Source organism: Dromaius novaehollandiae, chromosome 4 (genome assembly GCF_036370855.1).
Source record: "Dromaius novaehollandiae isolate bDroNov1 chromosome 4, bDroNov1.hap1, whole genome shotgun sequence".
Lineage (NCBI taxonomy): Eukaryota > Metazoa > Chordata > Aves > Casuariiformes > Dromaiidae > Dromaius > Dromaius novaehollandiae.
Window position 1 is genome coordinate 9357817 of NC_088101.1, and position 27991 is coordinate 9385807.

General features: G+C 40.9%; 1 protein-coding gene across 2 annotated transcripts; it reads left to right on the forward strand.

Annotated features, from left to right (window-relative positions):
- Positions 1-39: 39 nt before the first annotated feature.
- PKD2 (polycystin 2, transient receptor potential cation channel) lies at positions 40-27981 on the forward strand. Of its 2 annotated transcripts, none has more exons than XM_026102742.2 (15): positions 40-617; positions 7316-7429; positions 10530-10663; positions 11037-11287; positions 12025-12249; positions 12954-13182; positions 15000-15170; positions 16339-16520; positions 17614-17734; positions 20335-20433; positions 21415-21536; positions 22457-22574; positions 22810-22973; positions 23719-23866; positions 24761-27981. In XM_026102742.2, exons 1-15 carry the CDS (start codon positions 188-190, stop codon positions 24992-24994), a joined length of 2742 nt encoding a protein of 913 aa, XP_025958527.2. In that variant the 5' UTR covers positions 40-187; the 3' UTR covers positions 24995-27981. The 2 variants fall into 2 exon arrangements, with proteins under 2 accessions (XP_025958527.2, XP_064366456.1); XM_064510386.1 differs by lacking the exon at positions 40-617 and adding an exon at positions 6585-6819.
- Positions 27982-27991: the final 10 nt, after the last annotated feature.

The window sequence follows — 27991 nt, forward strand, 5'->3', positions numbered from 1 at the left end:
GACGCCGCCTGGGGGCGCGGGGAGAGCGGCGCGGCGCGGCGCGGCGGCGGCGCTCGGAGGCGGGACGACTACATCTCCCTCCGTGCTCCGGGCTTGCCGGGCCGGCGCTGGAGCCGCGCCGCGTTGGGGGGCGGGCAGGGGGCGGGGGCGGCGGCGTCCCGCCCCGGGCAGTGGCGGCGGCGGGCTCATGGCGGGCCGCGGGGGCTGCCGGCGCGGGCGGGAGCAGCTGGAGCTGGAGCGGCTGGGCGAGCCGGTGCGGGCCGGCTCCTGCCCGCCGTCGCCGCCGCTCTCCGCCTGCTCGCGGCAGGCCTGGAGCCGGGACAACCCGGGCTTCGAGCCCGAGGAGGAGGCGGCGGCGGCGGCGGCGGGGCCGGTGCTGGAGATGGACGTGGAGTGGGGCAGCCCCGGAGCCGGTGCTTCGTCGTCGTTAGGCAGCGGCGCGGCGGGGCGCGGCGGCAGCGGGCGGCGGCAACGGCGGCTCCCCGCGGGGCGCGGCGGGGCGGCGGCGGCGGCGGCAGCGGGCGGGACGGAGGCGCCGAGCCGCCACCAGGTGCCGCCCGACGGGGTCGCGCCGCACCGAGCGGCCTGGGCCAAGCGCCTGGCGCGGCGCCTGCGAGGTGAGAGCCGCCGCTCGGCAGCCGTGGCCCGGCCCTGCCTCCGCGCTCCCCCTCCGCTGGCAGCGGGCTCCCGGCCTGCCTGCGATCGGACAGCCCTTTCCTGCAGGCTTACGTGGAGACGAGTACTTAGGAGGGCTTTTTTTTTTTTGTAATTCCTTTTGCTTTCTTTTCCGCCCACCTCTGCCACTTGTTCTCTTGTTCTTCCACCTCTCTGCTGTCCTATCCGACATCCGTCCAGCCGTGCTCGCCCCTTTCCTTCTCCCCACCTGTGCACACGCATCTCTCCCTCTCTCTGACCTGGTTATTGCTGCCATCACACACAGGCACCCACCTCCCCTCTGTTTGTCCTCTTCTGTGTGGTAGGGAGGTCTCTGCTCCCCTCTCCCTCACCCGCTAGCCCTAGTCCTGGCTGCTTTTGGTGTGAAAGACTGTCCTGGCTAGGTTTTGGAATCGTGGCTTTCCTGATCCAACACCAGGGACGGGGCAGAGTATTTGTCCTTCTCTCTTTATCCGCATTCTCTGTCCTCTAAAAGAGGCCTTGGGGGGGGTTACTGGTGCTTCAAGAGTGGGATTGTTGGGAGGGTGTTACACTCATCTTGTTCTTGTGCGGTGCTGTGCAGGGCCTTGTGAGTGCCCTCAGTTGTCGAGAGCTGCCTGTTGAAGTACAGCCGGTGACCAGGAGCGTAGCTCGAAGCGTAAACAGGAGCGCCCCAAACGAGCCTTGTACGCTCACCGAGGTAACTCGGCACTGAGCTGGCAGTGCGCAGAGCTGACTTGACACAGCAGAGGAAATAGTGGGTGGGGAGTTCCCTGCGTTTAAGGTTATGGGGGCTCATGTGAGAAGCCCCCTTTCCTCTTCAGAGAAGCATAAAATTTCAGTATCAGGGCCTGAGGATTATAAATGTAGGATTTGTTTACAGTGTCAGAGAAAACGTTTCTAATTATAAAGCTGTGGCAGAAGTAAGCTCCTCTTAGAAAACAAGATTTCTTTTTATAAAACGTGGATTTCCTGAAGTGATGCGAAGCAGCGTTATTGACTGTCACCACATCAGAAGTGTTTTAAGCAGGGACTTGCAAATTGAGCTATTATGTATCATTTGTATGTTCATTTTGTTTCTTTTGCACGTTCAAAAATCATTTGCTATAATGATTTCTGTGATTTGAGCTGTGTTGCACCAAAATAAATCCCTCTTGATCACTGTAGTGTTTTTCTTGGATGCAAGTCAAACCTGCAGAGATTGTGGAATAGACTACGTTGCCTTTGCAGCAGATTTTATAGGGAGACTGTTCAATGAAATGAGTTACTTTATAGCAAGAGACTGGAACGCCCAGGAAAAAGTGTCAGTGATAGTTATGCCTTATGAACTGACTGATATTGCTGTGTCCAGTCTTTAATGGTGTGTTTAGCTTAGTCTGTCCCTGAGGTATGTAAATGCTTAAGAAAGGAGCTGCTTAACATGGAGAAAGGGAAGTCCTTTTATTTAAAAACAAGCAAACAAAAAACCCCCAGCACCCAGCTAAATAGTAGCATAACTGTTCGAATACTCTCTTCCTGGTAGCTGTTGCTATTGATGAGAAGGAACCTCCTGTATTTGCTTTGAACTAGTGAAAAATAGTGTTGCTTGAACATGAGCATGACTGACTTCCTGATGATTATACAGTGTGGCTTGTCTAAATTGCTGCTGTTTGGTCTCAGTCATGGCTTCTGGAGTAAAACTGCAAACAGATGATCTACATGAAGGACTGTTTTTGGTGCTGGTTTCTGTCATGCTGAACCTGAAGGCAGAGCTTAAGAGAGACCATTCTAACAAAGGTTTGAAAAAAAATGCCTTATTGAATCATCGATAGTTCGTCTGTGCCTACAGCTTAGGAGAGATTTGGGGGAGGGAGGCGTTCTTTTTAGTATGTGTATGTTTTTTTTTTTTTTAAATCCTCTCCTGCATTTTCACCTATTTCAGCTGAGTGAGCAGTAGAACCAGGAGGAGTCGGTTTCTGGAGAAGCTGTCTGCTAAGCTGGGCAGGATGAATGGAGCTGAAGCCTTCAGTGGCATCAGCATCAGGCAGAAGTTGCCAGAGGAGGAGAAGTTTAGGCTCTGTTTTGACAGACTGGTCCTTTGCTTGTCCTGCTGCCTAAGCAACAGATCTTGGGCAAGTAAGCAGTTTGGGAGCTGATGCACATTCAGTAACTTGAACTTTTAATTTCTGTTTACAAATCAAAAGGTGAGAACCACCTTTGATGCTGGAACGTAATGCATCCTTTTGAATGGTGATGTTCTCTTTGTGCAGCTGGGTGTGAGCATATTAATAAAGTTTGTGCTCTGTGGAAAATAGTGGAAGTCACACGTTCTTGAAATGGAAGAAAGCAGAAAGAAAACTTTCAAACATTGCTATGCACCAAGCTGCTGCTTGGTGTTTGAGGCAGACAGTGTGCCCTACTAATGTTCTGCTTCTAGCTGTAGAATAAAAAGACTTGGTTTTGTCTTCTGTGAATACTGGGACTAGATTTATTCATGTGCTTGCTATCCACAGTTTCTGTTGATTTATTTTATTTTTTTTTAACCTGTGTTTAGTTTGTGTTCGTAGCCAAGTGTAGCCAAAGGTACCGTAGCAGACAGGTCCCTTTGTAGTTCCTTAACATAGAGAAGGTTGTTGCCAGTAATTTCATAGGCGCAGGAAATGGCTAGACGTGACTTTAGTGCAGTTACACAGGGTGCTGTACTTGCCTGGCGCATAGGTAACTAACCTTCTCTAAAGAATGTGATCATTGCAGACTGTGTAGTGAAAGGGTGATTTCAAGCCTCAAATTATAGTAGGGTATTTGAAGGATAACTGTTAAACTGAGGTTATATTATTGGAAACAGAGCTTGGTAGTTCTTCTGACATTTCATGCGTAACAGCAAAGACCATTGATGACTGGAAAATGGTGAACGTAGTACTTTATTTTTTAGATCTAACAGAGATCTAAAGAGCAAGCTATACTGCAGTCTGAAAAGAAAGTAGGTAAAATTTTAGTTGAGTTTTTGTGGAATTGTTGAAATGAATCTGGTAGCTGCCTTAGAAGATAACTAGAGGAAAGTTAGCATGGATTTATTTAATGAAATGCTGTTTGACTGGACAGAGCTGAACACAAGAGGGAGTAATCCTTTGGATATCAAATATGATAGTGTCAGCATGGCTAAGCATGTTGCCACTCATCAGCTGAGTGATACTAAATGACTGCTTAGATTTTTCTTGCTGTCGGCTGTGAAATAAAAATGCTGCGAAGAGAATTTAAGGTAATGGGTTTTGGTAAATGTGATGGACAGGGAGACTGTGCACCGTCATAAATAAATAGAAGTTCAGTCGCATATAACTACCTATCTTTTAGTTTCTTGACTTTGGGGATTTTTTTCAAATTCTAATGCAAGTCTCAGTGAAGTTCCTTTAGTCCCTCTAGTTTTGCAGGTCTCTGCATCAAACATCCTGTCTGCTTTGGGGGAGGAGGTGACTGTTCATCTCAGGTAGTGAGAAATCATTAGCAGTTTTGATGGATGAGACTAAGGTCCATTTCCGGAGCCACACTGGGAAGGGAATCTTCCTGTAACCGCTTTACTCTGACACCCAGTGCTACTAGATCCACATGTTCATCAATACCAAGCAGCGTATGCAGGGATTTTCTGGAAAGATTTTATTAGATATTGTTAATTGGAAATATCGGATACTATTTTCGGTCATTCATCAGTTGTTATTTTCACAAAGAATGCATCATCAGGACTTTTTTGAGCTGAACTAGTGGGTGCTCTGCTAGTACCTTTCTAAGGAATGTGAGCTTCCAGTTGAATGTAAGACTTAATTTTGTTGTTGTTGTTGTTTTGGGAGAAAGCAGCTCTGTCTGAGGATTGTAGTCCTGCCCTCAACCCCTTCCTTCCCTGTAATCTGACCTTCTGTATAGGCAGTTTAGCTGTTTATAAGTATCAATATCATATGTGTTGTATGTGTACTGGATGTATTGTTTGCTTTTGTCATGTTGTAGGATTTTTTAAATTGTCTTTCCATAACTATTGAGAACTTTCAGAATTTAAGTTAGATAACTTTTTCATAAATCTCAATTATTTTATATGCTTTCTATACCATATAAACTCCTTTATGAATATAGAGGTATGTAGATATGAAAACAGGAAGTTTTTTTGTTTCTTGTGTTGCCTGGAAAGTTAGTTTTTATTGTGAGATGAAATTTTGTCAATTTTTTTTTTTTAGTTCCATTTGTTTGGGTTTTTTTTCTCTCTTCTGAATTAGCACATTCTTCAGGTAAGCCATTTGGGCTACCGAATGGGTATGAAAGAAGCATCGTTTGCACATATGTTTGATAAATGAACGAGTACACGGATCCTTCAAAAAGTTGACGGGTAGCAAATTAGTGTAAGGCATGAACTGAAAATGCTTAATCAAGGCTAGAAATGAAATGTTTTTGTTGCCCACAGTAAATGTCAACTTAAATCCAGCACTGCGTACCACCACTATTCTTGATGCATCTTAAACAATATTCTAATATGTCAAAAAGGGTAAAAAGTATATGTGCTTCTAAAAATGTGGCCACTAATGAAAGCTTCAGGCTAGCGGTTGGATAAGTGCAGAGTTCACTTAATGCAAAGATGATTGTGTGATCTCGGGTGCTTTATTTTTTTTCACGTGAAACTTTCCATTCCTTGCTGACTTGCAATAATGTTCTAATATGACAGAATTTGAGCTTGCAGACGTTCTGCTCTCTGCATTTCTGTTTGGTGAGTAATGTGCTGACAGCCGGGACTCTGCTCTCGCGCCAGCTCAGCTCGCCGGCCCTTCCAGCCTTTTCTCTGTTCCGTAATGTTTTCCTTCCTTTATTATGGACGTTGCTAGTGCAACGTGCTGTATTAAAGACTGGAGTTGTTGATCCTTTATTGCTAGTGACTCTGTAAACGTTCTTGTTTTTGTGTTTCTGTCTTCTAGAATGACCTAATGGTGAGAATTTGGCATTTTGTGTTGTAAAGCTGCAGTCTTTATCTCCAAGTTTTCAGACTTAAAGAACAGCTTTGGAAAAGTTCTCTTCTTTTGGGGCAGGCATCACATATTAATGATAGACATTAGTGAAGGGTATAGTTGACTAATTAAGGAGTATGAACGGAGGGAAATTAATGCAGAGAACGTTAATACTTGCTGTGCTTATGCTGGAGAACTTTCCCGCTTGACTTTGTGGCTAGATTGGATCTTGATCTGCAATAGCTGAAAGGCCTTTATAAACATCTGGCATGTTAATCTTTTCTTTAACCTCAGCTTGCAGGTAGATGGAAGAGCTCCCTTATTCCTGTCTCTTTGTTAGCAGTGAAGTTCTGCAGCAGGCAGCTGAGCTGTTTGTCTGTCTTAGTCTTTGCAGCAATGGCTGGCACTAAGCTTTCACTTCATTGTCAGCTTTATAATCTGTTTTGGCTATCCCTTGTTGCTTTTCCATTTGACTTCAAATTACTGTGGTATGTTTGATGGATCCAAGATTTTTTCCTAGGGATTTTGAGGTTACTTCATTTCCATCCGCTGGGAGCATAAAGGACGTTTCAAGGGCTGGCCATTTAAAATACCTGAAAAGGAAAAGGGTGGAAGCTTGGCAGTGATTTGCAAGAGTGAATTTATTTACATACACACAATTGTAAATGCAGTTTACACACACACGCACACACTTCTGCTGTCTTTCCGCCCCCGTACACTAAGGTCATATTGACTTGCTTTCTTTAATCTTAAATAAAGCGAAGCTGCTGGAAGGTAGCAGTTCTGGACTGAACTTCAGCAGCTGTTCCCAGCTTTTCTCTGTTCTGTATTAAACACAGGAAATGAGCATGATGGTTACTAACTGCTTTCTATTCTCAGATTGTTGTTTCTTTTGGTGACTCCATTTAAAAGCCACTTTTGCTTCACTGTTACCCTTTTGGAAGAGATAAGCAAAGTTCAGTAAGTTCTCTTATACGGTCTTCCTGAGAGTGTGAAGTATAATGTCGTGAAGCTAGTGACATCCCCAGATAGTTCAGTTAATACAGTTGCCCAGTTTGACAGCTAAATGGCAGCTGTTTGTTAAGACCACTACTAACATTTCAGTGATAATTCTTTGTTGTGCAGGAAAAGAAATTCATGTACCAAACCTCACCAAGATCCCTACTGTCTCTTTATTGGACACGTCTTTCCTGTTGGGGAGAGGAAGGTTACAGTTTTTTCTGTGTTTTCTGTGTTTGTTTTAAACATGTGTTTAACCGACCTATCCTCCTTTCAGGTAGAAAGTTAATGCTTTCATAGGCATATTTTAAAAAAACCCACTGCGTTGCATTTCTTGAAGGTTGGCTATCAATGTATGCCTTTGTATAACTAATTTTTTTTCATGCCATCTGGTTTTAAATGACAGCACTTTTGGCAAATACTCAACAAATTCTGTAAGAGTTCTGCTGAGCTGCTAGTTAATAAATATAATATACATGAGGTGACATGGCCCTCCTTTGACTTACAGGAGGGCAAGCTAAAGAAGTTGTTCTTGCTGTAAATTAGATCAGTTCAAAATCTGTAGAAGAACCTGCAGCAGACACCACATGGGTTAAATGTCCAAAGCCAGCTGCCCAAGCAAGGCATCTCTTGACTAATTATGTAACTAGCATGTCTAGTATCAAACACTGCATTTATATCATTATATATGTTTTTCTTGAAAGGTCTGTGGGGCACAAGACTCATGGAAGAAAACAACACTAGCAGAGAGCAATACCTGAAAAGTGTTTTGCGGGAGCTGATAACATACCTCATTTTTCTTGTGGTCTTGTGTGTCCGTAAGTACCGTTCAGTGTTGATGCTTGCAATTCTGTGCTACCTGTATGCCATCTGTAATTCCACAATTAAGGTTGCTTCAGTGATGTAGGAGAATAATTAATGGGTAGGTGTGGAGGCAAATACTTGGAATTACTGTTTTTTTTCTTGTTTCTACACTCGCTGTTGCTTGAGACTGAAAATATTGAACTTTCTGTGCCTTAATACTTCTTGAATCTTTAAGTGGGATGATAATATGCATGTTCTTTGCTTTTTAGGGAGCATTTTGAGATCCTAGGGTTGAAGCATTTTTTTGTGTAACACTAGATTGGGGTGTAATGCTTCTGGTATGCATTATGAAATTACTAAATGGAACTGTCTTTTGTTAAAGGAGGAGTTAACCACCTAGGACAAAAAATTAAACATAAAAAATCACTGAGTTTCTAATGTATCACCAAATTTATGTACAGATCCTTAAGAGCAGAAGTTCTTGATAGTGGCTAGAAAACCAAGGATAATGCTAGGTACTTAGAAATACTTGATAATCTGAGTTTGCATGACACTGGATGTTTTAAACACATCCGCAGTCTCACTTAAGTGTTGGGCATGAATTATGGATGAAGACTTCCATGATTTAAGTGTGTCATTTGTTGTCTATGGTAGCATAGGAAGCAGAGTAACACTGTAGTTCTGGGTGTTACATACAAGTGCATGAGACAACAGTGTCTGATTTAGGAGTTTATTGATCAGTTACAGGGGAAGCAGAATGCAATCCTCAGCCTGTTCTCCTTTTACTTTTTTTAATAATTTTTATTTGGGGCTTTTAGATAGGAGACTTAACTCCTGCTTCTGTAGTCACCATGGAAGAGACTATTAGTACATTGTGTTAAATTTGAACTTACTACACAAGTGAGCGTGATGGATCTCCAGCCTAATACCCAGCAATATTCCTGTATCAGGGTAGTCTGAAGCATGCAGACGTAAGGATAAAAATGGAGTTTAAGAATGCAGTCTGTACTGAGCTTTTTGTTCTTTTCTGAGAGGTGAAGAACCGTAGTGATGTTGGAGTATTGATTGTATAGGATGTTTCTCACAGGTCGCGAATAGCACCGTGAAGGGTTATGGCCTGAATGTCTAAACTTGGTATGTAATATAACAGTTCTGAGAGCAGTTGTCTGTCCTGGTCTTGGAAACTTGAAGCCATTATACAGTTTTATTCCAATATTTATAAGGTTTTTTTATATTTATAGTCAAAACAAGACAATGTATTCATGTATATATATAACAATTAGTAAGATAGCTCAAAATAAAACTTACTATAGTGTTGAAGAAATAAATGTTCTATTTGGCTATTATGGAAAAACAAACAACAAAAATTGTGTGCATGAAGTTAGCATAACTTTGGAAAGCTGATTTTGTGTTTCAAGCCCCCAGTTTTTAGCATGCACAATTCTATTCTACATGCCTGACATGTGCTGTTACAACTGATCATGAATGACAGCTTAAAAGTCACTGACAAGCGTGTGTGTGTTTGTTTTTTGGATTTTTTTGTGAGAGTGAATCTCGTATTTAAAAAAACAAACAAACTATATTTGTGGACTGGCTTTGAGAGCAAGTCTGCCTGTATTGTCTAGCAGAATTATAAAAATAAAACAAACCCTTCGTATGGCTGGCACAGCTATTTTGGTGTTGTATTGTGGGCATGATTATATACTAAATATGCGTATTTCCTTCTTGAGTCATTTAAGAATGCCTAGTGCAGGTGTATGGCTTTAAGGTGGTAAGAATGCCTGTGGCTGGTATGCTATATCACCAGGAGAGGTGTAGCAGGGAGGGATTTGAATTAAAATAAAATGAAAATTCCTAAGTCTTTAGCTACATAATTAACATTTTTACATAATAGTCAGCTGAATAATTTGATGTGAACTTGCAAATGAAATTATCGTCAGCGGAAAAGATTTGTTCACAATTTATTTTACTATAAAAAAGGTTTTAGTAATGGGGAAGGAAAAGTGTAGTATGTTAAATGTCTACAGACATTCCTAACAAACTTACCTCTTTTAAAGTTCTGTCTTTTTCAGTTTTACACTTAAGCAATAACTGTGGGACATACCAGTCTTTGGTTTGGCACAACGTACTAGGGAGCTTTCCAGCGCAGGCTAAATGCTATTGACATTTCTTGTGCTCTTGTATTTTTGAAAGAGCATATTTAGAGACAATCCAGGTATTTCACAATCAAGTCACACATTCCCTATGCCACAGCAGAAGGTTTTTACAAATAGTTCTTGTTCTCTGGTAGCTAAAGAAAACATTTTTTGTCCCTGTAATAAACATTCTTATCAAACTGTCAAAACTGATGAAAAATTGTGCAATCTAGATGTAACCAGTCCTCTCCAGAGTTGTCACAGAATCGTGCTTCTCGGAGTTCTGGTCTTGAAGCATTTTTAAGTAATTATAGGCAGTAAAAGCATCTGTGCCAAAGACTGCTCTCATAAGCCATCTTGGCTTTGTACACCACTTTATGCTCTGTGGTCCTCGGCCAAATATTTGGCCCTGCGTGAGGAAGAGAGGTAACATGTAGCCATTATTTTCTGTGGAGAGAGTCTCTTAGAACCCGTGCGTGTCTCCGATGGAGTTTAGTTGTCTAACCACAGGTGTCTAGCATCATTTGAGATGCCCTGGGATATCCTGGTTGACCATCGTTTTCTGCTCAAGCAGGGCATGGTTCTCCTGAGGTCATGTCATCCATGCCAGCTCTCTGCAGATGCCTTGGATACCACAAGGCAGCTAAAATGGCTCTAGCTCCCTCTGTTTAGGCTGCTGCATCCCACCTTTCTGTTTCTTGAAGTTGGCTTTTGTAGAAGTATTAATAACATAAAACTTGGGAAGGGAGAATTTGGTATTTTATACTGATCGATCTGTTCTTTACTGATTTTATATTATAATCATTTCTTGAAAACAAACACTGCTTACTGTGGATTTCATTTTGTTCTGATGCTCAGGCTTCTTAGTGCAAAATTTATTCAAGTACAACTTGATGTATTCAAAATAAGCAAATAAGTACTTTTGTTTTGTTTTGTTTTTCCATCTCCTACCTCTCACCCTATACCAAATCTTGTGCAGTGACTTACGGGACAGTGAGTTCCAGTATGTACTATTATACAAGGGTAATGTCGCAGCTCTTCCTGGAAACACCTGTATCAAAAATGGAGAAAACTGATTTCAAAACTTTGTCCACAATGGACGACTTCTGGAAGGTACTCTCTATATAAAGAAATTGGTATTTCACTGTTGCTGTGATTTGTCCTGTCTGGATCTGTGAACTTAATCTGCAGGGTCTTTTTTTAACATAGCGAGTTTGTCCATAAAGATCTCTCTGTGTATGGACGATTTCAAAGCACTAGAGTAAAATTGGCCTTTAATAGGTCAAAGTTTAGGATCTAGATAATGCCAACAGGGCAGGGTAGGGCAAGGTTAGGGAATGTCCGCGGAGGATAGGTAACGCTAAGGCAGATACTTTGCTTTAACATCAGAAGAATTATCAATTGCAATTCTCATATTTCGGCAGAATTAAGATCTATGAAAACAGTGCTGGCAACATGCAAACTAAAATTCTGTCTTCTTTGCCAGTTCACCGAAGGCCCTTTGCTGGATGGTCTTTACTGGGAGATGTGGTACAACAACAAAACCATGGCTGAAAACAAAAGCTTCATTTATTATGAGAACCTGCTTCTAGGGGTGCCTCGCATTCGGCAGCTGAAAGTGAGAAATGGTTCGTGCTCAATACCTGAAGACTTAAAGGATGAAATCAAAGACTGCTATGATGTCTATTCTGTAGCTAATGAAGACACTGCTCCTTTTGGGCTTCGAAACGGAACAGCGTACGTAGTACTCTTGTAGACACGTAGGCAGATGTGTATTTCCCTGCCCTGGATATACTGAATTTCTCACTCACAGAGGCAACTCTGTAATTGCCACATGTTCTGTCTGTAAGGCTAGCTAAATATGGAGCAGTTGCCAATTCTGTTTGTGGAGAAACCTTGCCAAACTTGAAGAGGACTATATTCTTAACCCACTGGAGTTTGCCATTGTGCCATCGGTGGCTGTTTTGTTTCAGTGTATGGCAAATGCTGGTGTGGTCTTGATACAGCACTCGGAGTCATGAGCACCTGTTCCATACTTCAGGATTGTATTACTGGAATGGGTTTTGATGAATCATTTTTCCTGGCCAAAAAATGCAGATAGTACTGTTTCTCTTGGAGGAAAATGTGTGGGTTACATTATAAAGGGTAGCTATGTAAATGTTGATCCCCCCCCCCCCCCAAGAGGATAAAAATGTTGTAAAAGTTGATTGAAATGTTCTGTTTTCATAGGTAATTGACTTGTGACCTGTCTCTATCTTATTTTCTTGTTTCTGTTTGGCAAATGAGCTTTGTAAAACCTTTCTCCAGAGTACAAACATCAAAACTTTCTACAAGTATCTCTCAAATGAAAGCAACTTTGAGTAATTGAGCCGGGGTGTTCTGTTGTTGGTTTGTGGGGGGGGTTGTTTTGTGGGGGTTTTTTTGGTTAATTATAAGTAGAAAGACTAATTTGCTCTGTCTCACTACAAAACTAGCTGGACATACACCAAGGAGAAGGATTTGAATGGGAGCAGCCACTGGGGCTTGATTGCCACGTACAGTGGAGCTGGTTATTATCAAGACCTCTCAAGGACCAGAGAAGTGACAGCTGTGCAGATTGCAAGCCTTAAGAAGAACCTGTGGCTGGACAGAGGGACAAGAGCAGCTTTCATTGATTTCTCCGTCTACAATGCAAACATCAACCTATTTTGTGTTGTCAGGTATGTACAAAACCATCAACAGTGTTCAGATAGCACAGTCAGGGATTTACCTGTGATTACTTTGTTTTGAGGGCATAGGTAAGTGTATATGTTACTTAAAGGAGAACTTGCTCCAAACTACTTAAGTGCCTCCCACTTGATTCTTTAAAACTGTGTTTTGGATGTCCCTGAAAATAGAGCTGTGTTCTCTTTGATCTAGATAGGACTTTCTCCTTTCTGTCTTCTCACTGGCGTGCTTCTGGTGGTGCTTTGTGGCAGGCTTCCCTATCAAAGAAGAGGGGCTCCATATTGCAGCTGCACTCAACATCTGGAGGCAGTTGTGATTCTCCGGATGCCCAAGAGTTGGGGCACATTTCAGCTTGCAGGTGACTTCTCTAATGGCCTGGCTCACTAAAGTACACAAGGTAGATATGCAACATCAGTCTTTCATTTAGATAGCACGTGAGAGATGGAGTTGCAGGCAGGTCATTCTGTCTCTTGTTTTCTCACTGTTTTTGAAATGTCTTAGGTTTAGTCAAAATTGAGGGAGCGCTATTCAGGTGTACACCCTCTGTTCTGCTTCATATCTTACTTGAATCGTATACAGGCTTTTTCCTATCTCCAAAATAAAAACAAGTGTCCTAAGTATGTTCAGTAGTGCTTTTCAAGGACATTGTTTCAATGAAATGGTTTTCTGTTTTTGTCTTGCTTTTTTTTTTAAACAGGTTGTTAGTGGAGTTTCCAGCAACTGGAGGCCTTGTTACATCTTGGCAGTTTCAGCCAGTGAAGCTGATTCACTACATCTCCACTTTTGATTTTTTCCTGGCAGCCTGTGAAATGGCATTTTGTCTTTTTGTTCTTTATTATATGGTGGAAGAGATCTTAGAAATTCACATTCATAAACTGCACTACTTCAGGAGTCTCTGGAATTGTCTTGATATCCTGATCATTGTGGTAGGTAATGTTTATAATGGGGTTAAAATTGCTTTCTGGAATGCTTTCTGTGGGAGACCGTAATGACTTGACATTCATATTGTGGGTTTAAGGGATAGGGCCATCATCCTATTCGTCCTATTTGTCATTACTTCAGGGAGGATACTTACAGGCTATGGAGCTGTTCAGTCTGAGTAGGACAAGTTTAGTATGTGCTTTTGAGTATAAAAGGTTTTGAGTATTTGTTCAGTATGCTTTCTCCCAGTTACCGTAAAAGACAGAGCCCTTATGAGGGATAAGAAACTCCCCCGCATTTCTTTTCCACGTACCTGACATAAGCTATCGCAGCAGAAAATCATAAAGTGGTGCTTGGCAGTTGGAGAAATGGGACAGGGTTCTGAATATATTTTCAAAGAATGCCTAACAAATTTTATTTGATATTAAAATACTAGCCAGCTAATAGCAAGTTTGAAGAACAGCATCTTATAATTGTAGAGTCCTAGCAGCAGTCAGGACTGTTTTCTTGGTAAAGTAGCCTGTGTTACCAATAAATAGCGTCAATCTAGCAGAAAATCTGGGCTCGGATTTTAAAGCTGCACAGTATAAATCAGTCTACTTATATCAAGCTGTTCTTACCCAAGGTATACAAAGCCAGCAGCGCTGAAACAATTCCAGTCTTACACTCATCTTGTATCTTCAGGCTTGGACAAATCCAAGGTTTAGGTATTGAATTTGATACCTCTAAGCTGGAGAAAATATGCTTGCATCACAAGGGTTTGTAAGCGAAGAACTATTTAGGAGGATGTTTACTTGAACCATGTGCCATTTTTATACTTACCAAGGGGAAAATGAGACATTTTGCTGCTATGGTCAGCGAGGTATGTCCAAGTCTAAAATTCGGTTCACATAGAGGGTTGAATTCTATGTTTATACTTTGTCTGAGGGACCTTGTTTAAATTTAGGATTATATACTTCCTGGCTGTTTACAGTGAAGAATTCACTTACACTAATAAAAAAGATGTTTGCAGAGATCAGGGAAAGAACTTTATATGGTAAAACTACAGATTCTCTGTTTTTACTTTTTGTGGGCATTATTGATCAGTTTGTACTCTGGAGGAGAAACTCTGCTTTGGTTTTTTTTGGCCACTGCTGTGTGTCTGCTCTTTACTCTCTTTCCCCTTTGTCTTCCTGAGTCTTTGCAGGCTGGGGCAGGGATGGCGTTCTTTTGTTTTCCTATATGCTTACTTATCTCCAAACCCTGCATTTCTGAGCCCACTAGACTTCACCATGGTCTTGTTCTCCAGCTGTGGCAAAGGAAAGGTTTGCGTATAATCTTATTCCCAGGCTATTTTCTGTAGTCTGGTCATGGTTGCCTTATGGAAAGCATTTCCTGGTTAGTCCAAACATCCCGCTTAGGATCCTATCTCATACAGCAGCCACTGTGCTGTTTAATTGCTCTTGAGGGAAAGGTGATGAACTCCAGCCCGCCCTGTCCCTGCAGTTGCCTGACTGTCAGCACTAATGTGCTCAGGGACAAGTCGGGTTGACCCTGAAGGAGCAGGAGAAGCTTGTATCTCTGACTTGATCCTGGCTCTGTGCAGTCCCTAGCTGATATTTTCCCATTTGGAAGTTCAGCTCTGTAGCCAGGAGACCTTGAGAAGAAGAAGAATAAATAAATATATTTTGCTTTTACTTAAAGCTCACACTGTAGTACTATTATGAATAGCATGAAGTTACTTGTATCTGTCTGTATCTTACATACCTGGCTAAAACCAATTGCTTTAAAACTGTGCTTCTAAATCGCCTTTCATATGTTTGTATGTTTCTTTTCTACTCAGCTCTCTGTGGTAGCTATAGGAATCAACATCTATAGGACATCAACTGTAGATATGCTCCTGAAGAAACTGCTGGAAGATCAAAACTCCTTCCCCAATTTTGAACCTTTGGCATATTGGCAAATACAGTTCAACAATATTGCTGCAGTCACTGTGTTTTTTGTCTGGATTAAGGTAATTCCAAGTCATATATCCTTACTCTAACTTTAGAATGGAAGCATTTGAAATGTTCCGAATTTCGTATGTTTATTTCGATGAGTTTTGTCACGTTTCTCCTAAAATTGGTCATGGGAGAAAGTCAGAGCAGAAGGGTGACTTCTTGCAGATTAAAAACAAGGTTATCATTTTGTCACTGGGTTAGACAGTCCTTGTTTAAATCTAGAAAATACAATCAGTGGTAGTGCTTTGTCACAGCATATACTTAAAGAAATGGTTTTATTATTCTTGAGTTGGTAAGTCTGTACTTCATTAGGTACTATTTTTTCACAGCCTAGTTTAACTGTACCTGTTTTATGTATTCAAAATTTCTGAATCATTAGAAGAAGTAGTGTAAGTCCAATTCGTATCCCAAACAGCTACAATGCAATAGTTAATCTCTCTATTTTACTCTCTCCTTTCTGATGCTACTGCTCTTCAAGTGCACAATCGTTTTCCTGTCCTCCATATGTAAAAAGTTGCAGAAGAATGTTTAGTTAATAAATTGCCCAATAGTTGAAAACTTAAGAAAAATGACAACTTGAATTTCCACTCTACTCCAAATCGATGCTTATGTTATCAAACAAGCTAAGTGCTCTCCTACTGTATTATAAATGAAGTTGCATATAATGTTTACATCACAGTTTAAAAATTAAAGTGGCCCATTGTAAGAAATAACAATTGCATAATTACAGAATAATTCAGGTGAGAGGGGACTTTAGGAGGTCTCTAATTCAATCACCTGCTCAAAGCAAGGTCAGCTCTGAGATCAAAGCAGGTTGCTCACGGCTTCATCCAGTCAGGGGTCATCATTCTTGGCTTTTTACTGCAGGACTTCTAAAATCTGCATTGAAAATATTAAAATTAAGGCTTTGTTCCTTTTGCCCTTCAGATAAATAAATAGGCTTTTGGTAGCATCTCAGTAACACTGCTGTAAAAGCAGGGGAACGGAGGAATGCAAGTGGACAGAATTTTCTTCACGTTTCAAGCCTCAGTGTGTTCGGGAAGCGATATCTATTTTTAAATGTAGATTGACTGACTTTTTATCTCCAAGTGAATTAAGAAACACACTTCGCGTATACAGCTATTGTGGTAATAAATAGTCGTCTTCCTTGTCTTCACAGTTTCTTCTTTTTTCTTTTAACAGCTTTTCAAATTTGTGAACTTCAACAGAACGATGAGTCAGTTATCCACTACCATGTCTCGCTGTGTCAAAGATGTCATTGGCTTTGCTATTATGTTTTTTATTATTTTCTTAGCATATGCTCAGTTGGCCTATCTTGTCTTTGGCACTCAAATTGATGACTTCAGCACTTTCCAGGACTGCATGTAAGTACAGTAATAAATGCAAAGAATTTCTCAGTACATTGGTAAATGGATTTGGCTGCTTCATCAGAGACTAAACAAATCCTATAACAGCCATCTAAACAGATAAGCTCTAGGGATCTCACTGTTGTTATAGCTCAGTAGCAATAACTTTTTTAGAGAGGCTTTTTTTTTTTTTTAATATATCATTTGTTTAAGAATGGCCTGCAAAGCCAGGTTAAAAATAGAATATACTTAGGTCAGTGAGCTAAAAATGGCAGGTTTTAGCTGGTGGAAGTGACAGGGTTCTTAGAGCAATTGGTCACATTCCTAGACAAAGCTGTATCTTCAGCAGTTGAACTTACTGTACAGCACCATGTAATGCTTGCTAAAACTTTGCATGCATAATAATGCTGTGTTCCTGATTTTATGTTTAATTGGTTGACTCACAAAGGGATTCTGTGTTTAACAACCGACTAATAACTTCCTGAGTATCTGGCAGAGTCCGTGGAAAAAAAAGGGGACTTAGTTGAGGGTTGTTAATCAGTTTTTCCTTTACTGATTTCCTACAATGTAATCTGATTCAAAGTGAAGTAATTGCCAGGTTGTCCTGTTACAGGATTTATTTTATTCTACGTTAGTCCCCCCTGCCTGCTCCCCATGCTGTCGAAGAGTGTCGCAAAGTTTCCCGTGGAGAAGTGGAGGAACTTGAAATATGCTGGTAGTGCTGAGAGCCCCTTTCAGCCTTGGCGCTATATGGGCGCATTTCAGAGGGTGAAAAGTTGGGTTTTGTATGTGTATAAGAGGCAAAAGGGATAGGGGAGGGACAAGGTGGAGTCTTAATGCATCAAAATGGTAATCATTACTTGTCACTGCTTCCTCTTACCTCCTTCATCAGTTGTGACCAAAAGCCAGACTTAACCATCTTTAGTTTTGCTGAATGCGTTGTGGAGTTCAGTTATACCGGCGATGGGCATGAAGGTTTGACAGTCGCAATGTCTGATCAGTATTAAAATAGTGCAGACCTCTCTGCTGCCCATCAGCCAGACTGTTACACTAAAACTGCATAGCTGCAGAAGCATTTTTCTCAACTCCTGGATGTCTTTTGTTTTTTAAGATTTACTCAATTCCGCATCATTTTGGGAGACTTTAACTTCACAGAGGTTGAAGAAGCTAATCGAATTTTGGGACCAATTTATTTCACTACATTTGTGTTCTTTATGTTCTTCATTCTTTTGGTATGTATGCCTTTGTTCATGTGGGGTGGGACATTTGTTTTTAGGTAAATTGCCATTTTTGCATCTCTTGTTCTTTGAGGTTTTTTTGGTTTTTGTTTTGGTTTTTGGGGGGTTTTTTGGCTGTTACCTGGGGCTTATTTTGGTAATGGTGTGTATGCAGTATGCACAGGAGCCTAACCTTTGCATAGCCTGTCACTACACTCTCTTTTAGTTTTAATCCATTTAAAATAGATTTGTAATGTATATTGTCACTCCCTTATAGTGTTCCACATTGTTGGTTTTCGTTATTATTATTATTACCACCAAGATTTTTGTTAGTATTTCTGCAGTTAAACACTGACTTGCTTGTGAACAGCGTGCACAGCAAGCCCATACGTTTTGGTGAAAAGTAGCAGTACTGTTCCATACGGGCTCTTTGTTGATAAAATGCTCTAATGTGTGGCCAGCGGTTTCACAACTGCATAGTTTGTGCATGCAACGCACAGCTTGCCTGTAGAAGAACCTAAGTCATCAGCAGTGCAGCAACTTTCAGATGTGGAAGTTTTCCAGCAAAGGCCTCTCTTTCCTCTCTTCCTTTTCCAGGGCAGAGTTGAGCCCTGTCTTTCTCCCCATAGCACAAATGGGAGCTCACCTTCCCTGTGCAGCATACCTAAGTATTTTTTGATGAACGGTATTTTAAGAGGCTCAGTTTTTCTGGGAGGCGGTTTGTGGGCGTGATAGTCTGCCAAATAAATTCAAACAGTGAGTATATTAGTAGTGAGCATTGGTTTTTTGTGTATCCTCTGTTCATACTGGTATTGAATTCATAGTAGTCTTTTTAATAGGGTATATAATATGAAGTAGGGGGAGGAGAACTCCCTCGTAGATACCTAGGAAGAACAAATAAACTCATTTTTTATGCCAATGCAAGCAAGGAGCCCCAGTGTCTTCTGCCTGTACATAGTTCTCAGTTAGTTTGGTACTAGTATTACTAAAGAGTAACGTCATTTCTAATGATATCACTGGAGTGACATTACTGATGTGAATTACAAATCCTTAGATTATTCCCAGAGCTAGGTATCTCTCAGTGCTTTGGTAAGCTGGCAGCTATTAAAGCAGGTTTTTATTAACATTTAAGTTGGCCATCAATTCTGGATCATCATAACTATGATGATAATGACCACTTATACCTAATGAGGCTGTTTATTATTCTTTGGGAGGAAGAGAAATGGGGCTCAGATTCTATTTGTGCATAGGACAGGAGAAGACTTCACCTAAGCTGTTCATTAGTAATGAATTGGAGAACCTTACTTGTTCAGTGGGATGGAAAAAAAATTCAATTGGCAAATAATATATGGGTCACACTAACCAAAGAAGTACATGAAGCAGGTTTCAGACTTGTGCCAAAGCACTTCACAAAATCCAAAGAAGTGGAGGCTAGTGATCAGCAAAGGAGATGTAACATTTCTTTTTTTTTTTCTATTTTTTTTTCCCCCTAACAGGCAGCAGGAGAGTGCTAGCTAGATTGTGAAGGCACAGCAGGTTATCCAAAATACTAACTACAGGTTGTGTGCTTATTAACGTGTGCAGATCCTGCAGTTTATGTAGAGTGAAATGTTGGTGCATGCGCCTTGAAACCAGTCTGAGACCTAGTTGAAACAAAGCTAGAAAAGATGGGCAGAAAGCAGCATCCTTAGCTCTTACTGTTGGGCAGCTGAAAGCAAAATGGATACTAGTAAAGTTGTCTCTTATTTTTCTGTTATTGGGCAGGAACGGATAAAGACAATGAAAGATTGTTTTCCTAAAAGGATTTTTTTTAATTCTTGGGGAAATACTGGCTAATGTAGCCTTTCTGCAGGAAAATGGCACACTCGATAGGCCAATAACTCAACTAATTCCTTTCTGACTTGAATGTCTGGCTTGTAATTTAGTGGTGTTTGTTCCATGTTCAGCAGGACCTTTCCAGTAATGACAGTATATGCCTAGTAAATTAAATGTTGGGCACAGCGGCAGTAAGACTAATTTCTTTTCCTTTTCTCCTTCTGTCTGAACAAACAGCCAAACTCGTGTCAGAATTTGTGGCGCCCATGCTGAGTAGCTGATTTTAATCAGTTTTCTTTATCTCTAGTCTGAACCACAAGCAGATCTGTAGCCAGATAAGAATCTTGTATGTGTGCCAGTCACTACAGAATGAGTAGTTAACTTGTATCCTCAGGCATTTCCGTTGGTAATCCAGCTCTGTTGCTTAGATGAAGTCCCAGTTGCTAAATGGAAAAGCTGGGCCTCACGGAACAGTTTGTTGCTACTGCTGTGTGTAGACATGAACTCTCTTTGGAATGTAATCTCCCAGCGAGGGTCATAACTGCTAGTCTTGATTAAAACTTTCGGTTCTACAGGTCATCATGGTTTCAATATCTCAAGTATTTGATGTAACTGCTAACTAAACACCCCACCATTTTCTCCTGGCCCCTTTTAAGAAAGAAATTCACATGCAGGTCTGTATATGAAGGTCGTGGGAATGGTGAGGCTCAGGCTCATGGAGATACATATATACATATATATATATATATTTTTTTAATTATTATTTTTTTAAGTGGGCTTTTAATTTCTCTTATGAACAGAACATGTTTTTGGCCATTATCAATGATACGTATTCTGAAGTCAAATCGGATATGGCACACCAGAAGGCAGAAATGGAACTGTCTGACCTTATCAGAAAGGTAAAAGTCATGTTTCGTTTGTCTCGTGTCTTGTTCCTCACGTCTGAACTTATTCCATAAAGTGCTGTTTGAACTATACAAAGTAAAATTGGCAACAGCTAATGAAAACGTACACCTCTTAGTTAAAATAAATGATTCAGAGCTGAACGTAAATTAAAAGTGTGAAAACTTTGCATCGCAACTCATTTTAGCCACTTTAAAGCACAGCTTTGCATCAGAGGATCAGCCTACTGAATACAAGATAGGAGATGCCTATCCAGGTAGATACTGAAATACTAAACTAATGAAGCTGAACCACCATTGAGTTTGGTGACAGAATTCTGAATTAATTCTTACTTCGGTCATACCTCATTCTGTGCAATAAGATGAGTCAAATCTTGGATTATGTATTGGGAGCTCCCAAGGGCAGCTGCCAGTAAGATCGTCTAATACACAGTTAAGACACATGCACCTGCCGGCATGGGTACAGTGCTGTACCATGCGCAGAAACGTCTAAATGCACACTCAGCATGACCAGTAATTCAGTGTTGAGAACTTGGAGACTGGTTATTAAAGCCAATTTAATTAAAACCAGTTTATTAGAACGTCATTCCTCAAACTGAAGAATCAGAGATATTCAAAATGGCCTCAGTAAGTTGTATCTGGTTTGTCTTCATTATTTAATGCTGTCACTTAACTACTGTGAGTAACTGCCAAAGGTCTTACTGGGACAAAACATGCCATTCCTGCTGATCTGTAATGCAAATGGAATGATGAAAACCTTACCTTCAGCTGCGAGGGTATTTGTGTGTTCATTTAAATAGTGAAATAAAAGGTAGATGAACTGGAGGAAGAGAGGGATTCGTGCAGAACTTCTGGAACAGACTGAATGGAAGTGTACACTAGTGATTTTTCTGTATTCTTAAAAAAATGAAGTCATTAGAAATGAAGTGTTAAAATTTCATGAGACGTAAAACATTAGAATTCTACTTTTTCTTCTAGGGCTACAACAAAGCCATGATCAAACTTAAATTGAAGAAAACTACTGTCGATGACATTTCAGAAAGCCTGAGACAAGGTGGGGGGAAATTAAATTTTGATGAACTCCGACAAGATCTAAAAGGGTAAGGAAGCTGATGTTAATCTTGAGTAGTGCCTTCAGAGACTTGTGATGCAGAGTCTTTGGTTCAAGTCTCTCTTGCCTCTGTAATGCAGCAAAAGCGTATGCTAATGCATATAAAGACAACACAGAAGAGTGCTTTTTTTTCCCTATTGGTGTGTGGGGGAAACAAAGCATTTGCTTATCCTGTGTCTGATGGGAGGTTCACGTAAGCAAGGAGATGTTGATAGGCAAACATTGTTTTCATATGAATCTGTGGGCACTGCAAAAAGGAGAATTAAAAAAACTGTGGCATGGGAGTGGGGAAGGAGGGAAGAGAAAAAAATGTGAGATTAATGGCATATCAGTTTGAGATGACAGACAAGTTTTGGCTAACGAGCTCTACTGAGCTGTGGCCCGTGGACTCTGTAGAATGGCTGGTGTCACTGCAAAGAGGCAGTATCCCACACTGGAGGAAGGACTTGGTGCTTTGGGGACCGCCTTCCTCGAGCTGCTGATTGGTGGTGAAGAGAGGGTTTGAGGCCGAGGTCTAAGCCTTTTGAAGCATTAGTAATGTTTCTGTGAGAGCAGGAACAGGAACTTCTGAAGAGGCAGAAGTCCAAGGAACGGGGAAGAATCAAGGAGATAAAAAAGGTGTGAGCTGGGAAGGAGCAGGGTACAATCTAGGGGAAATTGATGTTATTAAGGGGAAAAAAAAGAGGGGGGAAAGGAAGATAAGGCAGAGGCGAGGGCTGAGCTTTTCGTTGTGGTCAGTGTTTTGAATTCCTGGTGGGGAGAATTCGTAGGCAGTTCTGGATTCAGTTGTGTCTTTGGCTTGAGGATGAAATGTTTTGTTAGGACCGAATTATTTTTCGAATACTTGAGGTTTGTTCAATGTCTGAAAAACTAAAAGTAGTAAGTGATCCGTTTTTATGGCCTTTTTAGGAAGGGTCATACTGATGCAGAGATCGAAGCAATATTTACCAAATACGACCAGGATGGGGACCAGGAATTGACAGAGCATGAACATCAGCAGATGAGAGATGATCTGGAGAAAGAGAGGGTGAGCTCACCATTAGGAGCGGTATACCAACCGCACCATCAGCCGGTCTGTTCCCCATGCTGGTTTGCTTGTTTCATTTCACATTTGTTCCCTAGCCTTTTTACAGCTCTGCTCAGGCAGCCAGGCATGAGGAGATCATGGAGAGCAGGCTGTCTCCAGCTTTGACACCCCCTGTCCCCTGTGTACAGATAAGTCTTTTATATCTTGTCTGTCTGTGGCTTGTGTTTTCATGAAGGAGGATCTCGATCTGGATAGGAGCTCTCTGCCACGTCCTCTGAGCAGCCGCAGCTTCCCCCGGAGCTTGGATGACTCTGAGGAGGACGAGGATGAAGACAGCGGACACAGTTCTAGGAGGAGGGGCAGCAGCTCTAGTGGGGTTTCCTACGAAGAGTTTCAAGTGTAAGTTTATCCTTGTCGGTGAGCATATTTGCGTGGTGGGTTTTTTGGTTGTGCATATTTTTCTTTCAGATATTTAGTAGTCTCTCCTATAACTGAATATTCTGTCAAATTATTCAGAAAGGCACATGTTGTGTTTTTAAGGTTCTCTGGTTGCTCTTTCTCACAGCTGTCAGGTGATACCTGAATTTCAAGTACTTGGGAGAGACTCAATACAAGAATCAATAAGAAAAGCAAAAACCTACTGTTTTTAAAACCTAGTTATTGGAAGGACAGAGAAAATGGTTGGGATGCAGTAATGGCAGAAGGCTCTTCTGCTTTTTCTATTAGTAAGATCTGAGGGATACTGTAGGTTCAGCAAGAACTTCAGCTATTGCTTTGAATTGATTGATATTACTTGTGATTGTGTGTTTTGGCTAAAGTGAAAGATCTCCATAGGAATTAATTATACCAACAGTAAGTGAATGAAGAAGACTGGTAACTAGAACCAATACATTCTGAAGATGCCCCCAAATCAGGGAAAACAGAATAGAATATGTACTTTTTCTTCATTCTGCCTTTATCCCTGTGTTCTCTTCTTGCTCTCGTGTACCTTTTCCCTTCCTGGACAGCAGAACTCATTGGGTCAAGTCAGATGCCTGGCTTGAATTAAAATGGCATCTCATCCTCATGCATTTTCTGTGTTAACATGCTAGAATGAGATTGACTTGGAAATGTCAGGAACACTGAAGCTTGCGCTTGTTCTCAGGCTCATGAGGCGGGTCGATCGCATGGAGCATTCCATCGGCAGTATTGTTTCCAAGATCGATGCTGTTATCGTAAAGCTCGAAGCAATGGAGAGGGCCAAACTGAAAAGGAGAGATGTGTTAGGGAGACTGTTGGATGGAGTGACGGAGGTAAGAAACCCGTATGTTGTTGTGTCTCGTCACTTGCTGGTAACAACCTGCCTGGCCTTGCTGAAGTTAGTGCTTTTCTTTGCAACTGCTTTGCTTGGAAGAATCGAGGGGAGTTGAGGTAAAGATGAGGTGGGTGCTTTGGCCAGGCAATTTATCCTTTGTGTTAACGGAGAAGCATGATCCAAGAGACTGGTATTAGAACTGGTCTTCTAGCAGGCCTGTGTCATGCTGCGGTGACAGCACAGTTTATACCCCTGAACACAATGGTCTTTTTCCCAGTCGATGCAGAGCTTCTTGCACATGCATGCAGTTAGGATCCTGTCTTTTCTGGAGTTGCTTCCAGGGTTGCGTGTGGCAAGGTGAGAGCAGGATGCTTCTGTCACCGAAGTTACCTATCCTCTTTTGCTTTCCCTTCCACCCCTCTTTCCTGAGGACCCTATGGGAAGAGGCAGTAGGCCGGACGAATTATTCCTCTGGACAGTCAGCCTTCTGATGGGGCCAGGGCAGCAGGAATAGGGCAGTTAGGGGTGGATGAGATGAATTGTCTTGGTGGGTTACCTAGGTCGAACTGGCAGCTGCCCTGTCATAGATAACGGTGTCTCTGGTCCTTACTCTGTGTGCAGGCAACAATCCTGCTTGATCTTTGAACTGGGGCTGCCTTGTTGGTGTGTTGTCTTCAGTACATCTTAGGTTTCTGGAGGTGGATTTCAATATTAGAAACGAATACAAAATGTGCTTTCATAAATGAAAGTGACAGTTGTGTCACTAGTTGTGATTCTCCACTAGCTCATGGAGAAGTTTGAGTGGTATTAGGGTTTCCCATATTTGTATGGTATTTTGATTAGCCCGTGGTTTGGAAACTGCATTTCTAGCTTGTATCTTCTGTCTGTTTAGGATGAAAGACTGGGTCGAGACAACGAAATCCACAGGGAACAAATGGAACGGCTTGTGCGAGAGGAGTTGGAGCGCTGGGAATCAGATGATACCGCATCCCAAATGAGCCATCGTTTGGGTACGCCACTTGGAATGAACGGCCAGCCTCGTTCGAGGAGCTCCCGGCCATCTTCCTCGCAGTCGGATGGTATTGATGGAGGAGGAGGAAATGGGGGGAATAACATCCATGTGTAAGATGAACTTTGTAGTTCATTCTGTATGTTCCAGGTCAGTATTAAGCCAGCAAATACACTACTTAATTGTTTCCCAGAGTAAGGTGATCACCCCGATAAAATCATTAAAGGAAAGCATCAGTGGTGGGTAAAAATAAATATTTTCTTTGTAAGAATTTTCGAAGCTACATAAGCCATGTTTCAGGTTAAAGTAACCAGTCTCACTACTAGTAACCCTTGGAAATGAACATCCAGAAGACAGAATGGAAACCAGGTGTGTCAAAATCTGTCTGCACAGAATTCTGTTTCTTTACATATGCTACAGGGAATAGTTTCTTGAGGGCAACAAACTATAGACATAATTTACAATAGGTAGTTACCGTGTTCAAAACGCTCCAATGAAGGAGCATGAGTTTTATGCTTTCCGTTGGAAAATACAGTTCTAAAATGCTGACTCTAAAATAGATGGGTGCACCTGATACTTTTAAAAAAGATAAAACTGATATATTTTTTTTAACTCTGAATTTTTACATACTTTCTGGAATCTTTCTTGGTGTACTAGGGTTTTAATTAATTTTAAATGCTCATTTTTAATTGTCTGGTTTTTGAGACATACTGCGTTTCTCTAAACAGAACTGTACTTTGCTTGTAAACCTGATAATCATGTTTTTCTGTAATATAGACAATATGAAGTACATCTTTTATTTCATTAGTATTTTAAAAGGAATGTTCAAGAACGGCCTCTTTGCCCAAGCAATTTTATCATTGCCAACTTTGTTGCACTGTGCCTATTTTTTAATGCCATGTTTTCATGATCTAAGTATACCCGGAATGAATATTCCGCACTTTATTTTAGTAGCTAAACACGATCACTTTGCAGAAAATATATTCCTTAAAAGCACATGAGATTGAAAAACCCCTTCCTTGGGCTTGAGGGGAAAGGGGACCAGAAAAAGTTGCTGACAGTTGGAAAAATCCAGTCAAGCATTCTGTCAAATACTAATAATTTGTCTTGTGTATTTAGCCTGTATTTACATTTAACAGATCTGCTTGTAACATTATTAGATACATTTCTACATACGCTTTTTTCCTGGGGTGCAGCATTAATTCTCTTTGGCAAGGTTTTTTAGTATAACCACTGATTTTTTTAGGATTTCATGTCCTGTGTTTTCTGAGACTGCAGAATACTTTTTGTGTTTGGAAAGAGATGCAACACTGAAAATATGTAGGATTCCTATAGAAAGCATCAAGGCATAGTATTTACAGTTCTGTGTAGCAGCATGTTTTGATAGGTGACGCACTGGTTTGGGATGGAGGTTGTCAATTGTGGGGGGCGGGGGATTGTTTTTTTTTTTCTTGAAGATGGCAGTCTTGTATTAAAGATTTACAGCTGGTCTAAATCAAACGCACACTTTAGCTATTAGTAGAGAATACAGAGGACAAATGCCTGTTTAAGGAGGTATAAATAGCATTAGTATTTTATGTTGGTGCTTTTTGTTCTGCACAGCCATTGTTTTCAGAGGTGAACATGTCTCATTCTTGTGGTGATACTACTTAGGCAAAGTTGCATATATTCTTATAACAGCATTGCCTGGACTTACAGGGACTCTAAATACTTTCCCTCTAATTAGAGCACTTGAACTTGATAAAACTGAATCGATTTCATAATGCCTTTTCCTATATGTAAGTTTACAAGAAACCAAATACACAGAAACTTTCTTAATGCAAGATGGAGCAGAAGGAAGTTTGATGTGGAGACTGGAATTTCATAGTAGGCTGTGGATCGAGAATAGAACAAAGCAGGAAGACAAATCATGATTCTCGTGAAGGTTTTTCTTTCTCTTCTCCCCTCTCCCTTTTTTTCTGGTCCCGCATTAGGATAAAATTCAAAGACTTCTACAAAACAGACCATTGCTATCTCAGAAGAGCCAGCAACACAGTGGTTAGGGTGTTTGCATGAAATGAGAGGTACTCAGAGTAAGCTTTCTTTTTGTCTTGACTGGAAGTTTTTGGACCTTAGAAGCTTTCTTGAGTAAAACTTTGCTTTGTTAAACTATCATTTCTGATTTAAAAATTACTAGGTCTACGCAAGGCCAAGTGGTGTGCAAGGAAAACAGAAAATATAATCCAAATGAATTTACAATATACAAAATCTTGTGTTTGTATTCACATGCCAGATGTGTAGCATGTTGGTAAGTGTCATGATTCACAGTTTAAACTTTGAGGCATGCTGACAAATTTTGCTCATGTAACATGTAACAGATGTTGGGTTTATAGGGTCAGCAATTGCCTAAATGCCAGGATAGTATTTAAACAGGCCATGTACTTAAAATTAGTAGCTTTGTTCAAATGACCCAGCTTGAGCTTTCTAGCATTCAGCTGAAATGCTACTGCGAAAACCATGTGTTAAGTTTTGTGCTGCCGGGGTTTATGGCAGCTGGAATTGGGGAGTGCGCAGAGGAAGTGGTGTAGCAGTTATTTGTCGGTGAGGCAAGACAGCCTTGGAAAAAAGCAAAACAAAATCTATCAGTATGTTTTTAAATACATTTCCTGTAAAAATGTATCTTTCAGCATGTAAACTCAATCACTCCTCTTTATTTTGTAGTATATGTTTATTATGAAAACCAAAGTGTTTGCTTTCATAGCTGTGTTTGTTCAGATATATTTCTGTAACGTGTCGTTACTTAATAACAAACTTCATCTTGAAGTGCGATAAGTTTTCATGGGGTACCCGTGTGTGCTGACAATGGGCCTTGCAGTAAATGCGTGGCAATTTGACAAATGTTTTGAACATTTTTATTATGGTTTATTTTCCAATTTGAGATTTTCTAATATCGTTTGTCACTTAATAATAAGGTAAGGTTGTTTGATAGGAAAGAATGTAAAGCCTTTGATCTTCTTAGGAAGCTGTTAATTATGCAGGTCTTCTACAATGATCAAGAATTTATTGGTCTGTAAAACCGAGCACTTTACTTCCTAATAAACATTTTATATAATGTATAAAACCAACATTGTGTAA

What these genes read in the sequence shown, in the direction of transcription:
- PKD2 (XM_026102742.2), top strand. Translation starts at nt 188, where the DNA reads ATGGCGGGCCGCGGGGGCTGCCGGCGCGGGCGGGAGCAGCTGGAGCTG. An exon ending in CTCCGACAAGATCTAAAAGG is followed by an intron (nt 21,537 to 22,456) that starts GTAAGGAAGCTG and finishes TGGCCTTTTTAG; the next exon opens with GAAGGGTCATACTGATGCAG. An exon ending in TCCTACGAAGAGTTTCAAGT is followed by an intron (nt 22,974 to 23,718) that starts GTAAGTTTATCC and finishes GCTTGTTCTCAG; the next exon opens with GCTCATGAGGCGGGTCGATC.